Source organism: Bubalus kerabau, chromosome X, assembly GCF_029407905.1.
Source record: "Bubalus kerabau isolate K-KA32 ecotype Philippines breed swamp buffalo chromosome X, PCC_UOA_SB_1v2, whole genome shotgun sequence".
Taxonomy (NCBI): Eukaryota; Metazoa; Chordata; class Mammalia; order Artiodactyla; family Bovidae; genus Bubalus; species Bubalus kerabau.
The window spans coordinates 97,388,079-97,401,404 of NC_073647.1; the positions used below are offsets into that span (position 1 = coordinate 97,388,079).

At 38.1% G+C, this 13,326-nt stretch overlaps 1 protein-coding gene across 3 annotated transcripts in view; it reads left to right on the forward strand.

Moving 5' to 3' along the window:
- OPHN1 (oligophrenin 1) overlaps positions 1 to 13,326 on the forward strand; it is a 692,544-nt gene that overhangs the window by 437,524 nt on the left and 241,694 nt on the right. For all 3 annotated transcript variants that reach the window (XM_055565218.1, XM_055565216.1, XM_055565219.1), the window contains exon 16: positions 9,946 to 10,030. In XM_055565218.1, coding sequence (XP_055421193.1) covers positions 9,946 to 10,030 — 85 coding nt within the window. The remainder of the gene's footprint in view (positions 1 to 9,945; positions 10,031 to 13,326) is intronic.

Genomic DNA, 13,326 nt, shown 5'->3' on the forward strand with positions numbered 1-13,326 from the left:
TACCACAACTTTCTTATCCATTCATCTGCTGATGGACATCTAGGTTACTTCCATGTTCTGGCTATTTTAAACAGTGCTGTGATGAACATTGGGATACACGTGTCTCTTTCAATTCTGTGTAGGCCCAGCAGTGGGATTGCTGGGTCATATGGCAGTTCTATTTCCAGCTTTTTAAGGAATCTCCACATCATTCTCCATAGTGGTTGTACTAGTTTGCATTCCCACCAACAGTGTAAGACGGTTTCACCTTTTTTGCCGCACCCTCTCCAGCATTTATTGTTTATAGACTTTTGGATAGCAGCCGTTCTGACTGGCGTGAGATGGTACCTCATTGTGGTTTTGATTTGCATTTCTCTGATAATGAGTGATGTTGAGCATCTTGTCAGTGTGTTTGTTAGCCATCTTTATGTCTTCTTTGAAGAAATGTCTATTTAGTTCTTTGGCCCATTTTTTTTTTGATTGGGTCTTTTATTTTTCTGGAATTGAGCTGCAGGAGCTGCTTGTATATTTTTGAGACTAATTCCTTGTCAATTGCTTCATTTGCTACTATTTTCTCCCATTCTGAAGGCTTTCTTATCACCTTGCTTATAGTTTCCTTCACTGTGCAAAAACTTTTAAGTTTAATTAGGTCCCATTTGTTTATTTTTGCTTTTATTTCCATTACTCTGGGAGGTGGGTCGTAGAGGATCCTGCTGTGGTTTATGTCAGAGAGTGTTTGCCTAACTTTTCCTCTAGGAGTTTTATAGTTTCTGGGCTTACGTTTAGATCTTTAATCCATTTTGAGTTTATTTTTGTGTGTGGTGTTAGAAAGTGTTCTAGTTTCATTCTTTTACAAGTGGTTGACCAGTTTTCCCAGCACCACTTGTTAAAGAGATTGTCTTTTTTTCCATTGTATATTCTTGCCTCCTTTGTCAAATATAAGGTGTCCATGCTGCTGCTGCTGCTAAGTCACTTCAGTCGTGTCCAACTCTCTGCGACCCCATAGATGGCAGTCCACCAGGCTCCCCCATACCTGGGATTCTCCAAGCAAGAAAATTGGAGTGGGTTGCCATTTCCTTCTCCAATGCATGAAAGTGAAAAGTGAAAGTGAAGTCGCTCAGTCGTGTCCAACTCTTAGCGACCCCATGGACTGCAGCCTACCAGGCTCCTCCATCCATGGGATTTTCCAGGCAAGAGTACTGGAGTGGGGTGCCACTGCCTTCTCCATTGGTGCATGTATTTATCTCTGGGCTTTCTATTTTGTTCCATTGATCTATATTTCTGTCTTTGTGCCAGTACCATATTGTCTTGATAACTGAGGCTTTGTAGTATAGCCTAAAGTCAGGCAGGTTGATTCCTCCAGGTCCATTCTTCTTTCTCAGGATTGCTTTGGCTATTAGAGGTTTTTTTATTTCCATACAAATTGTGAAATTATTTGTTCTAGCTCTGTGAAAAATACTGTTGGTAGCTTAATAGGGATTGCATTGAATCTATAGATTGCTTTAGGTAGTATATTCATTTTCACTATATCAATTCTTCCAGTCCATGAACATGGTATATTTCTCCATCTATTTGTGTCCTCTTTGATTTCTTTAATCACTGTTTTATAGTTTTCTACATATAGGTCTTTTGTTTCTTTAGGTCAATTTATTCCTAAATATTCTTTTCATTGCAATGGTGAATGGAATTGTTTCCTTAATTTCTCTTTCTCTTTTCTCATTGTTAGTATATAGGAATGCAAGAGATTTCTGTGTGTCAATTTTATATCCTGCAACTTTACTATATTCATTGATTAGCTCTAGTAATTTTCTGGTAGAGTCTTAAGGGTTTTCTATGTAGAGGATCATGTCATCTGCAAACAGTGAGAGTTTTACTTCTTCATTTCCAATCTGGATTACTTTTGTTTCTTTTTCTTCTCTGATTGCTGTGGCTAAAACTTCCAAAACTATGTTGAATAGAAGTGGTGAGAGTGGGCACCCTTGTCTTGTTCCTGACTTTAGGGGAAATGCTTTCAATTTTTCACCATTGAGGATGTTTGATGTGGGTTTGTCATATATAGCCTTTATTATGTTGAGGTATGTTCCTTCTATTCCTGCTTTCTGGAGGGTTTTTATCATAAATGGATGTTGAATTTTGTCAAAGGCTTTCTCTGCATCTATTGAGATAATCATATCGCTTTTATCTTTCAATTTGTTAATGTGGTGTATTACATTGATTTATTTGCGGATATTGAAGAATCCTTGCATCCCTGGGATAGAGCCCACTTGGTCGTGATGTATGATCTTTTTAATATGTTGTTGGATCCTGTTTGCTACAATTTTTTTAAGGATTTTTGCATCTATGTTCACCAGTGATATTGGCCTTTAGTGTGTGTGTGTGTGTGTGTTGCATGTTTGTCTAGTTTTGGTATTAGGATGATGGTGGCCTCATAGAATGAGTTTGGAAGTTTATCTTCCTCTGCAATTTTCTGAAAGAGTTTGTGTAGGATATGTGTTAGCTCTTCTCTAAATTTTTGGTAGAATTCAGGCATGAAGCCATCTGGTCCTGGGCTTTTGCTTGCTGGAAGATTTCTCATTGCAGTTTCGATTTCTCTGCTTGTGATGGGTCTGTTAAGATTTTCTATTTCTTCCTGGCTCAGTTTTGGAAAGTTATACCTTTCTAAGAATTTGTACATTTCTTCCAAGTTGTCCATTTTATTGGCCTATAGTTGCTGATAGTAGTCTCTTATGATGATTTGTATTTCTGTGTTGTCTGTTGTAATTTCTCCATTTTCATTTCTAATTTTCCTGATTTGAATCTTCTCCCTTTGTTTCTTGATGAGTCTGCCTCACGTTTTGTCAATTTTATTTATCTTCTCAAAGAACCAGCTTTTGGCTTTGTTGATTATTGCTATGGTCTCTTTTGTTTCTTTTGCATTTATTTCTGCCCTAATTTTAAAGATTTCTTTCCTTCTACTAACCTTGGGGTTCTTCATTTCTTCCTTTTCTAGTTGCTTTAAGTGTAGAGTTAGGTTATTTACCTTTTTTCTTGTTTCTTGAGGTAAGCCTGTATTGCTATGAACCTTCCTCTTAGCACTGCTTTTACAGTGTCCCATAGGTTTTGGGTTGTTGTGTTTTCATTTTCATTCATTTCTATGCATATTTTGATTTCTTTTTTTATTTCTTCTGTGATTTGTTGGTTATTCAGCAGCATGTTGTTCAGCCTCCATAGGTTGGAATTTTTAATAGTTTTTCTCCTGTAATTGACATCTAATCTTACTGCATTCTGATCAGCAAAAAGGTGCTTGGGATGATTTCAATTGTTTTGAATTTACCATGGCTAGATTTATGGCCCAGGATGTGATCTATCCTGGAGAAGGTTTCGTGTGCACTTGAGAAAAAGGTCAAATTCATTGTTTTAGGATGAAATGTCCTATAGATATAAATTAGGTTTAACTGGTCCATTGTATCATTTAAAGTTTATGTTTCTTTGCTAATTTTCTGTTTAATTGATCTATCCATAGGTGTGGATATCTATCCATAGGGGTATTAAAGTCTGCCACTATTACTGTGTTATTCTTAATTTCCCCTTTCATACTTGTTAGCATTTGCCTTACATATTGCAGTGCTCCTGTGTTGGGTACATATATATTTATAATTCTTATATCTTCTTTTGGAGTGATCCTTTGACCATTATGTAGTGTCCTTCTTTGTCTCTTTTCACAGCTTTTATTTCAAAGTCTATTTTATCTGATATGAGTATTGCTACTCCTGCTTTCTTTTGGTCTCCATTTGCATGCAATATCTTTTTCCAGCCTTTCATTTTCAGTCTGTATGTGTCCATTGTTTTCAGGTGGTCTCTTGTAGACAGCATATATAGGGGTCTTTTTTTTTTTTTTCCATCCATTCATCCAGTCTTTGTCTTTTGGTTGGGGCAGTCAACCCATTTACAATTAAGGTAATTACTGATAAGTATGATCCTGTCGCTATTTACTTCCATGTTTTGGGGTCAAGTTTATACACCTTTTCTGTGTTTCCTTTCTAGAGATCGTTTAGCATTTGTTGAAGAGCTGGTTTGGTGGTGCTGAATTCTCTCAGCTTTTGCTTCACTGTAAAGCATTTGATTTCTCCTTCATATTTGAATGAGATCCTTTCTGGGTACAGTAATCTGGGTTTTAGGTTTTTTTCTTTCATCACTTTAAATATGTTCTGCCATTCCCTTCTGGCCTGAAGAGTTTCTATTGAAATATCAGCTGTTATCCTTATGGGAATCCCGTTGTGTGTCATTTGTTGTTTTTCCCTTGCTGCTTTTAATATTTATTCTTTGTGTTTGATCTTTGTTAATTTGATTAATATGTTTCTTGGCGTGTTTCACCTTGAGTTTATCCTGTTTGGGACTCTCTGGGTTTCTTGGACTTGGGTGACTATTTCCTTCCCCATTTTAGGGAAGTTTTCAACTATTATCACCTCAAGTATTTTCTCATGGCCTTTCTCTTTGTCTTCTTCTTTTGGGACTCCTATGATTGGAATGTTGGGGCATTTGACATTGTCCCAGAGGTCTCTGAGGTTGTCTTCATTTCTTTTAATTGTTTTTTCTTTTTTCCTCTCTGCTTCATTTATTTCCACTATTCTATCTTCTACCTCACTTATCCTATCTTCTGCCTCAGTTATTCTCCTGTTGGTTCCCTCTAGAGTATTTTTTATCTCATTTATTTCATTACTGATTATTGATTGCCTCTTTTATTTCTTCTAGGTCCTTGTTAAACATTTCTTGCATCTTCTCAGTCCTTGTCTCCAGGCCATTTATCTGTAACTCCATTTTGTTTTCAAAATTTTGGATCATTTTTACTATCAGTATTCTGAATTCTTTTCAGGTAGACTGTCTATCTCCTCCTCTTTTGTTTGGTTTGGTAGGCATTTATCCTGTTCCTTTACCTGCTGAGTATTTCTTTGCCTTTTCATTTTGTTTAGATTGCTGTGTTTGGGGTGGCCTTTCTGTATTCTGGCAGTTTGTGGTTCCTCTTTATTTTGGAGGTTCCTTTCTATGGGTGTGGTTGGACGAATAGCTTGTCAAGCTTTCCTGGTTAGGGAAGCTTGTGTCGGTGTTCTAGTGGGTGGAGCTGGATTTCTTCTCTCTGGAGTGCAATGAAGTGTCCAGTAGTGAGTTTTGAGATGTCTATGGGTTTGTTGTGACTTTGGGCAGCCTGTATATATAAGCTCAGGGCTATGTTCCTGAGATGTTGGAGACTTTGCATGGTATGTCTTGCTCTGGAACTTGTTGGATCTTGGGTGGAGCTTGGTTTCAGTGTAGGTATGGAGGCTTTTGGATGTGCTGTTATTAATTAATGTTCCCTGGAGTCAGGAGTTCTCTGGTGTTCTCAGGTTTTGGACTTAAGCCTCCTGCCTCTGGTTTTCAGTCTTATTCTTACCATAGCCTCAAGACTTCTCCATCTATGCAGCACTGATGACAAAACATATAGGTTAATGGAGAAAAGATTCTCCACAATGAGGGACACCCAGAAAGGTTTGCTGAGTTACATGGAGAAGAGAAGAGGGAGGAGGGAGATATAGGTGATCAGGAGGAGAAGAGGGGGAATCAAAAGGCAAGAGAGCAGTCTAGACAGTAATCAAACCCCTATGTGCTCTCCACAGCCTGGAACACCCAGAGAGGTTCATAGAGTTACATAGAGAAGAGGGAGGAAGGAGACAGAGGTGACCAGGAGAAGTCAGTTCATTTGCTCAGTCATGTCCGACTCTTTGTGACCCCATGAACTGCAGCATGCCAGGCCTCCCTGTCTATCACCAACTCCCAGAGTCCACCCAAACCCATGTCCATCAAGACGGTGATGCCATCCAACCATCTCATCCTCTGTCATCCCCTTCTCTTCCCACCCGCAATCTTTCCCAGCATCAGGGTCTTTTCAAATGAGTCAGCTCTTCGCATCAGGTGGCCAAACTATTGGAGTTTCAGCTTCAACATCAGTTCTTCCAATGAACACCCAGGACTGATCTCCTTTAGGATGGACTGGTTGGATCTCCTTGCAGTCCAAGGGACTCTCAAGAGTCTTCTCCAACATCACAGTTCAAAAGCATCAGTTCTTTGGTGCTCAGCTTTCTTTATAGTCCAACTTTCACATCCATACATGACAACTGTAAAAACCATAGCCTTGACTAGACATAACTTTGTTGGCAAAGTAATGTCTATGCTTTTTAATATACTGTCTATGTTGGTCATAACTTTCCTTCTAAGGAGTCAGTATCTTTTAATTTCATGGCTGCAATCACCATCTACAGTGATTTTGGAGCCCCCAAAAATAAAGTCTGACACTGTTTCCCCACCTATTTCCCATTAAGTGATGGGGCCAGATGCCATGATCTTCGTTTTCTGAATGTTGAGCTTTACATCAACTTTTCAACTCTCCTCTTTCACTTTCATCAAGAGGCTTTTTAGTTCCTCTTCACTTTCTGCCATAAGCGTGGTATCATCTGCATATCTGAGGTTATTGATATTTCTCCCAGCAATCTTGATTCCAGCTTGTGCTTCTTCCAGCCCAGCGTTTCTCATGATGTACTCTGCATATAAGTTCAATAAGCAGAGTGACAATATACAGCCTTGACGTACTCCTTTTCTTATTTGGAACCAGTCTGTTGTTCCATGGCCAGTTCTAACTGTTGCTTTCTGACCTGCATATAGGTTTCTCAAGAGGCAGATATGGTGCTCTGGTATTCCCATCTCCTTCAGAATTTTCCACAGTTTCTTGTGATCCACACAGTCAAAGGCTTTGGCATAGTCAATAAAGCAGAAATAGATGTTTTTCTGGAACTCTCTTGCTTTTTCCATGATCCAGCAGATGTTGGCAATTTGATCTCTGGTTCCTCTGCCTTTTCTAAAACCAGCTTGAACATCTGGAAGTTCATGGTTCACGAATTGCTGAAGCCTGGCTTGGAGAATTTAAAGCATTACTTTACTAGCATGCGAGATGGGTGCAATTGTGCAGTAGTTTGAGCGTTCTTTGGCATTGCCTTTCTTTGGGGTTGGAATAAAAACTGACCTTTTCCAGTCCTGTGGCCACTGCTGAGTTTTCCACATTTGCTGGCATATTGAGTGCAGCACTTCACAGCATCATCTTTCAGGATTTGAAATAGCTCAACTGGAATTCCATCACCTCCACTGGCTTTGTTCATAGTGATACTTCCTAAGGCCCACTTGACTTCACATTCCAAGATGTCTGGCTCTAGGTGAGTGATCACACCATCGTGATTATCTTGGTCATGAATATCTTTTCTGTACAGTTCTTCTGTGTATTCTTGCCACCTCTTCTTAATATCTTTTGCTTCTGTTAGTTCCATACCATTTCTGTCCTTCATCGAGCCCATCTTTGCATGATATGTTGCTTGGGTATCTCTAATTTTCTTGAAGAGATCTCTAGTCTTTCCCATTCTGTTGTTTTCCTATATTTCTTTTCATTGATCACTGAGGAAGGCTTTCTTATCTCTTGCTATTCTTTGGAACTCTGCATTCAGATGCTTATATCTTTCCTTTTCGCCTTTGCTTTTCTCTTCTCTTCTTTTCACAGCTATTTGTAAGGCCTCCCCGGACAGCCATTTTGCTTTTTTGCATTTCTTTTCCATGGGGATGGTCTTGATCCCTGTCTCCTGTACAGTGTCTTGAACCTCTGTCCATAGTTCATCAGGCACTCTATCTATCAGATCTAGGCCCTTAAATCTATTTCTCACTTCCACTGTATAATCATAAGGGATTTGATTTAGGTCATACCTGAATGGTCTAGTGGTTTTCCCTACTTTCTTCAATTTAAGTCTGAAATTGGCAATAAGGAGTTCATGATCTGAGCCACAGTCAGCTCCCGGTCTTGATTTTGCTGACTGTATAGAGCTTCTCCATCTTTGGCTGCAAAGAACATAATCAATCTGATTTCAGTGTTGACCATCTGGTGATGTCCATGTATAGAGTCTTCTCTTGTGTTGTTGGAAGAGGGTGTTTGCTATGACTAGTGCATTTTATTGGCAAAACTCTTAGTCTTTGCCCTGCTTCATTCCGTATTTATTTTAATTGGAGGATAATTACTTTACAGTATTGTGATAGTTTTTGCCATACATCAATATGAATCAGCCTCAGGTATACATGTGTCCTCCCATCCTGAACTCCCCTCCCACCTCCATTCCTACCCTATCGCTCTGGGTTGTCTCAGAGCACTGTCTTTGGGTGCCCTGCTTCATGCATCAAACTTGTACTGGTCATGTATTTTACATATGGTAATAAACATGTTTCAGTTGTATTCTCTCAAATCACCCCACCCTCACCTTCTCCCTCAGAGTCCAGAAGTCTCTTCTTTACATCTGTGTCTCTTTTGTTGTCTTGCATATAAGGTCGTTATTACCATCTTTCTGAATTCCATATATATGCATTAATATACTGTATCAGTGTTTGTCTTTCTTACTTACTTCACTCTGTATGATAGGCTCCAGGTTCATACACCTCATTAGAACTTACTCAAATGCATTCCTTTTTATAGTCTAGTAATAGTCCTTTGTGTATATGTACCACAACTTACTTATCCATTCATCTGTGGATGGACATCTAGGTTGCTTCCATGTCCTAGGTATTGTAAACAGTGCTTCAGTGAACATCAATGTGTATGTGTCTCTTTCAATTCTGGTTTCCTTGAGGTGAATGCTCAGTATTTTAGTGAACCTGTGCTTCTGGCTCATGATCTTCACAAATATTGTTCAGTTTTGTTTCAGTTTTCCCCCTTAGAAGAGACAGGGAGGCATTCCAGTTCTGGAGTTGTGAATTTCCCCTTTCCCAGGTCAGTTAAGCTCTGGTAAAATAGTTTCTTTTGAGGGTAGGCCTTATTAAGAAAAATGAAATGCTTAATGCATATTTTTAAATGGCTAATTTTCTTATCCACTTTTCAGAATTACAGTAACATGATGGAATTTTTCTCAGATCTTCACTGTGAGAATCTGATAAGGCTCCTGTAGGTAAAACTCCCAAAAGCTTGGGAGTCCTCTAGGACTGGGCCTGCTTAAAATTTTTAACTCTCAAGCCTGTTCATACTGCTGCTGCTGCTAAGTCGCTTCAGTCGTGTCTGACTCTGTGCGACCCCATAGACGGCAGCCCACCAGGCTCTCCTATCCCTGGGATTCTCCAGGCAAGAACACTGGAGTGGGTTGACATTTCCTTCTTCAATGCAAGAAAGTGAAAAGTGAAATTTTTCTATGCCTAGATTGTGCTAAAAGCTAGCCAGATAAAGAGTCTGTCAGTTCATAACACAGATATTTATAAAAAATAATCAGAGTGGAACACAGCAGATATGAACATCACACAATGGAAACACGGAGGAATGAACAAATACACCTAGTGTCTGGTGCATGGTAGCTGCTTAATAAGTATTTGTACAAAAAAAAAAAAAATTAAGTTCCTGATGTTAACATTGAGGCGAGGGTAATTAGAGACACTTTGGGAATGAGTTGGCATTTGAATTAAGCCTATGAAAGCTAAACACTTATGGACTTTGCCACTTAAGAGGTTCACAGTGAGCCTCTAGCAATTTGCCAATCATTGATTAGGTTTTCATAGTCCTGCACTGGTTTCCAAGGACTTTTCTGCTCTTGGGCTTATGCCCTATATGTTTTGATTTTCTGTGTCTGCTTGTCTGTTTCTTCAGCTTGCCCTATGACCTCAGTTCTCTGATGGAGCTAAGAGGAGTTGATTTTCAGGTTGTTCCATTTTTTTTTCTTCTTGTGTGAATGAAAGAGTTGACTTCCAAGCTCCTTGCATGCTTAACTGGAATGCAAGGAAATTTTTTGATACCTCAAAGACATGTTTGTTGTAAAGTTTTCATTTTGTGAAAACTGGTTAGAGTAACTATCTTTTAATTAATGTACTTTATTTTTCTTTTAAAGGGGTAAAATCTAGTATCTTGTGAAAAATTAACTTTTTTCATTTTTTTTTCTTCTTGAATAGATCCTAAATGCCCAGGAGATATTGATTTTCATAATAGTGACTGGGACATTAAGACAATCACCAGCTCCTTGAAATTCTACCTCAGGTATGTCTGATATGATTTGGAACATTGCTTTTCAGAAATGATGGAATTTGGATGGATGGAGATGGAGTTAATGTATCCCAGTTTGGGGGGTTTAGATAGAATTGCTAAAGAAAAAAGAATGAAAAGAATTTTTGTTAAAGAAAAATGTGCATTAGGAGCTTTTTTTTAAATTGGGAATTTAAGCAAGGGAAACACCAAAATAATAGAATTATTTTTGAAATGTGGGTTTCTGAAGAAAATTTGCCAATTTGAAGGTTTGCCTTTATGCACAGATAGGGTGATATCACAGTGGGCTCACCAGCAAACTCAGGAGTTGGGAAAATTCAAGGTTTTTAACCTGTATTGTTGGATAATAATAATTTTGAAACATTAAATTCCATTTACACATACATAATTTGTGTATTTGTATGTCTTTTTTAATAATGTAAATAAAACCCCAAAAAATACAAATATAAAAAAGTTAGAACTGAAAAAGAAAAAAAAATGTTAGAACTAAATGAAGTGATGGCAGTAGGAAAAAATTAACTCATGAGCAAAATTTGGGGATGCACAATGACAGTTTATTGGTATAACTTTATACTGCATAAAATTATTTGTGACATATATACTTTTTAAACTCATTCATTTCTTACCATTTTCTATGTCCCATAGTATACACCATACTTTATGTGCTAAAATGTCTTTTCAATTTTTGTACTCTTTAGTCAATAAGATAGCTGTTTATGATATAAGAAATGTCATTACTCCAAATAGATTGGGTCCCAGATATTGTTATTAAATGACCTTCTGCTATTGCATCATCTTAGAACTTTAAGTAAATATGAATGCTCTTTCCAGGAGTATTTCTCTTGCATTTGCCAAAGAAGAAAATCACTGTTCTAGGAGGGTTTATTCTGTGCTGGGCAATGTTCTAGTTGCTTATGTTGACAATATCATTGTTTTTCACACAGTAATCTTATGAGGTAGGTGTTACCATACTTATTTTACAGATGAAGAATTACAACGTACTTTCTCCCTCATTAAGTAATATTCATGATCACAACTCATATTATTTGAACCTAAGTATCTCTAACTTGTAAAGCCACTGGTATTAGAGCATCTTATTTCCCTATTCTCCACATCCCATAGGCTGTGACCTTCTTGGAATTGCTTGGGTAATTTAGTAAAGACATAGCAATCTTCTATGCACACTTTCAGGAGACTCATGATGATAATAATAGTGCAAGTAAATGATTCTATGTCTCTAGCCTCCTTAAAGGGAGTTCCTTTTTTAAAAGATTTATGTAGGGTAAGTCCCTCCCACATTTTACCTTTCCCAGCTCATTGCATAATAAGCAGTGAAGCCCATTTGAAATATGAACCTGAGACTTTGAATGGCCAGCACCTCCAATAAGAGATATTTATTGTTGAGAGTCTTATGAGCCTTTAATATGCACTAGCCAGTTAATACCTTTTCAATTTCTTTTTTTTTAAATTGTATTGGTATCTTCAAAATGAACTTGCTTCATCTGTGTTTTAGATACCTAATTCACCCCTTGTCTCTAACATTTCTAGAAAATTACTCTAAAAACCATCCCTTTTCTTTTCTGTATCTTTAACCTTTCTCATTTAATGGGTTCTTTCCTCTGAGCATACAAATAGGAAGACCCTAACCACAGAAAACTAACCAAAATTATCACATGGATCACAGCTTTGTGTAACTCAGTGAAATTATGAGCCATGCCATGTAAGGCCAGCCAAGACAGATGGGTCATAGTAGAGAGTTCTGGCAAAATGTGGTCCACTGGAAAGGGGAATGGCAAACCACTTCAGCACTCTTGCTTTGAGAACCCCATGAACAAATATGATCCAACATTGCACATCTCTCTAACCTTGTGTTTTGTTTCATTCATTCATTTATTCCACCATTCACTAAACCATTCAGTAAACATTTCTTGAGTACCTACTCAGTGCCTAGCATAGTATCTGGCAGTTGGTACACAGTTGTGAGTAGATATGACCTTAAAAAGCTCATAGTTGGGACTTCCCTGGTGGTCCTGCCTGCCAATGCAAGGGTCACTGACTCACTCAATCCCTAGTCAGGGGAGATACCATATACCACAGCACAACTAACCCTGTGTGCTGCAACTACATTTGAGGGATATGACAGTAAAGAGTAGCCCCTACACTGCAACTACAGCAAAACCCATACACAACAATGAAGACTCAGCACAGCCAAAAACAAATAAGACATGTTTTTTAAAAGTTATAGTCCAGTGAAATGGACAGACAAAAAACAATTATACAAATATAATGAACTGTAATAAGTGCTCTGAAGGAAAACTGCAAAGTGGTATGCAGTCATATAATAAGAAAGCCTGATTTATTCTGGTTTTCATTTTGAACTGAGATTTGAATTATAACTTGGAGTCAACTGGCAGGGGGAGGCAGTTCCAGACAGAAATAACTTCATATGCAAAGACCTTGAAGCACAAAGAGGACCCTTTTAAGGAACTACATGTACCAGTATATATGGAGTATTGAGTGTAGAGGGAGGGAGAGATATGTAGGGCCAGATCATTCAAGGCCTTTTAGGATATTTGTAGAATTGGAGTATGAATATATATTTAAAGGAATGAGAATATACTGAAAGATTTTAAGCAGGAGGTTATATGATGAGATTTGCATTTTGAAAAAATATAGAGATGAGATTAGAGAGAGGCAAAATAAGTAGAGGTGGAAACCAGTTAGCAAGCTGTTGCTGTGGTCCTGGAAAGAGATGATGCTTCTGTGGGACTAGGGAGTAGCATTGGGAATAGACAGAAATAAGCATAGTCAAGAGATTTAGGGAATAAACTTGGATATGAAGATGGAGGAGAGGGAGATAAAAGAATGACTTCCACATTTCCAGCCCATGCAACCAAATGATGGTCATACATTTACTGATTTGGGAAACATTAAAAAAAATACCTCATTTGAGGGAGATGACAAATTAGGTTTTAGATATGTCAAATCTAGGTGTCTTTATAGAAACTAGGGCAAGAATTTTAAGTAGGCAATCTGATATATAGGAAATATATAGGAATGTAACTCAGAGAATTCTGGGCTTGAGTTAAAAAATTGGGGATCATCAGCAGTGCAGATGACAACAGGAGGCAGGAGCTTAGATGAAATTGCCTAGTGAGATATTTCAGCCCTTCCCAATCTAGCTTCAGTGTATGAAGTAATACACACTCCCACCTTTACTTTTAATCTCCGAGTTTACTTTTTAACCCACTGCAAATCTGACTTGCACCCTCTCCTCTATGAAGCTGCTC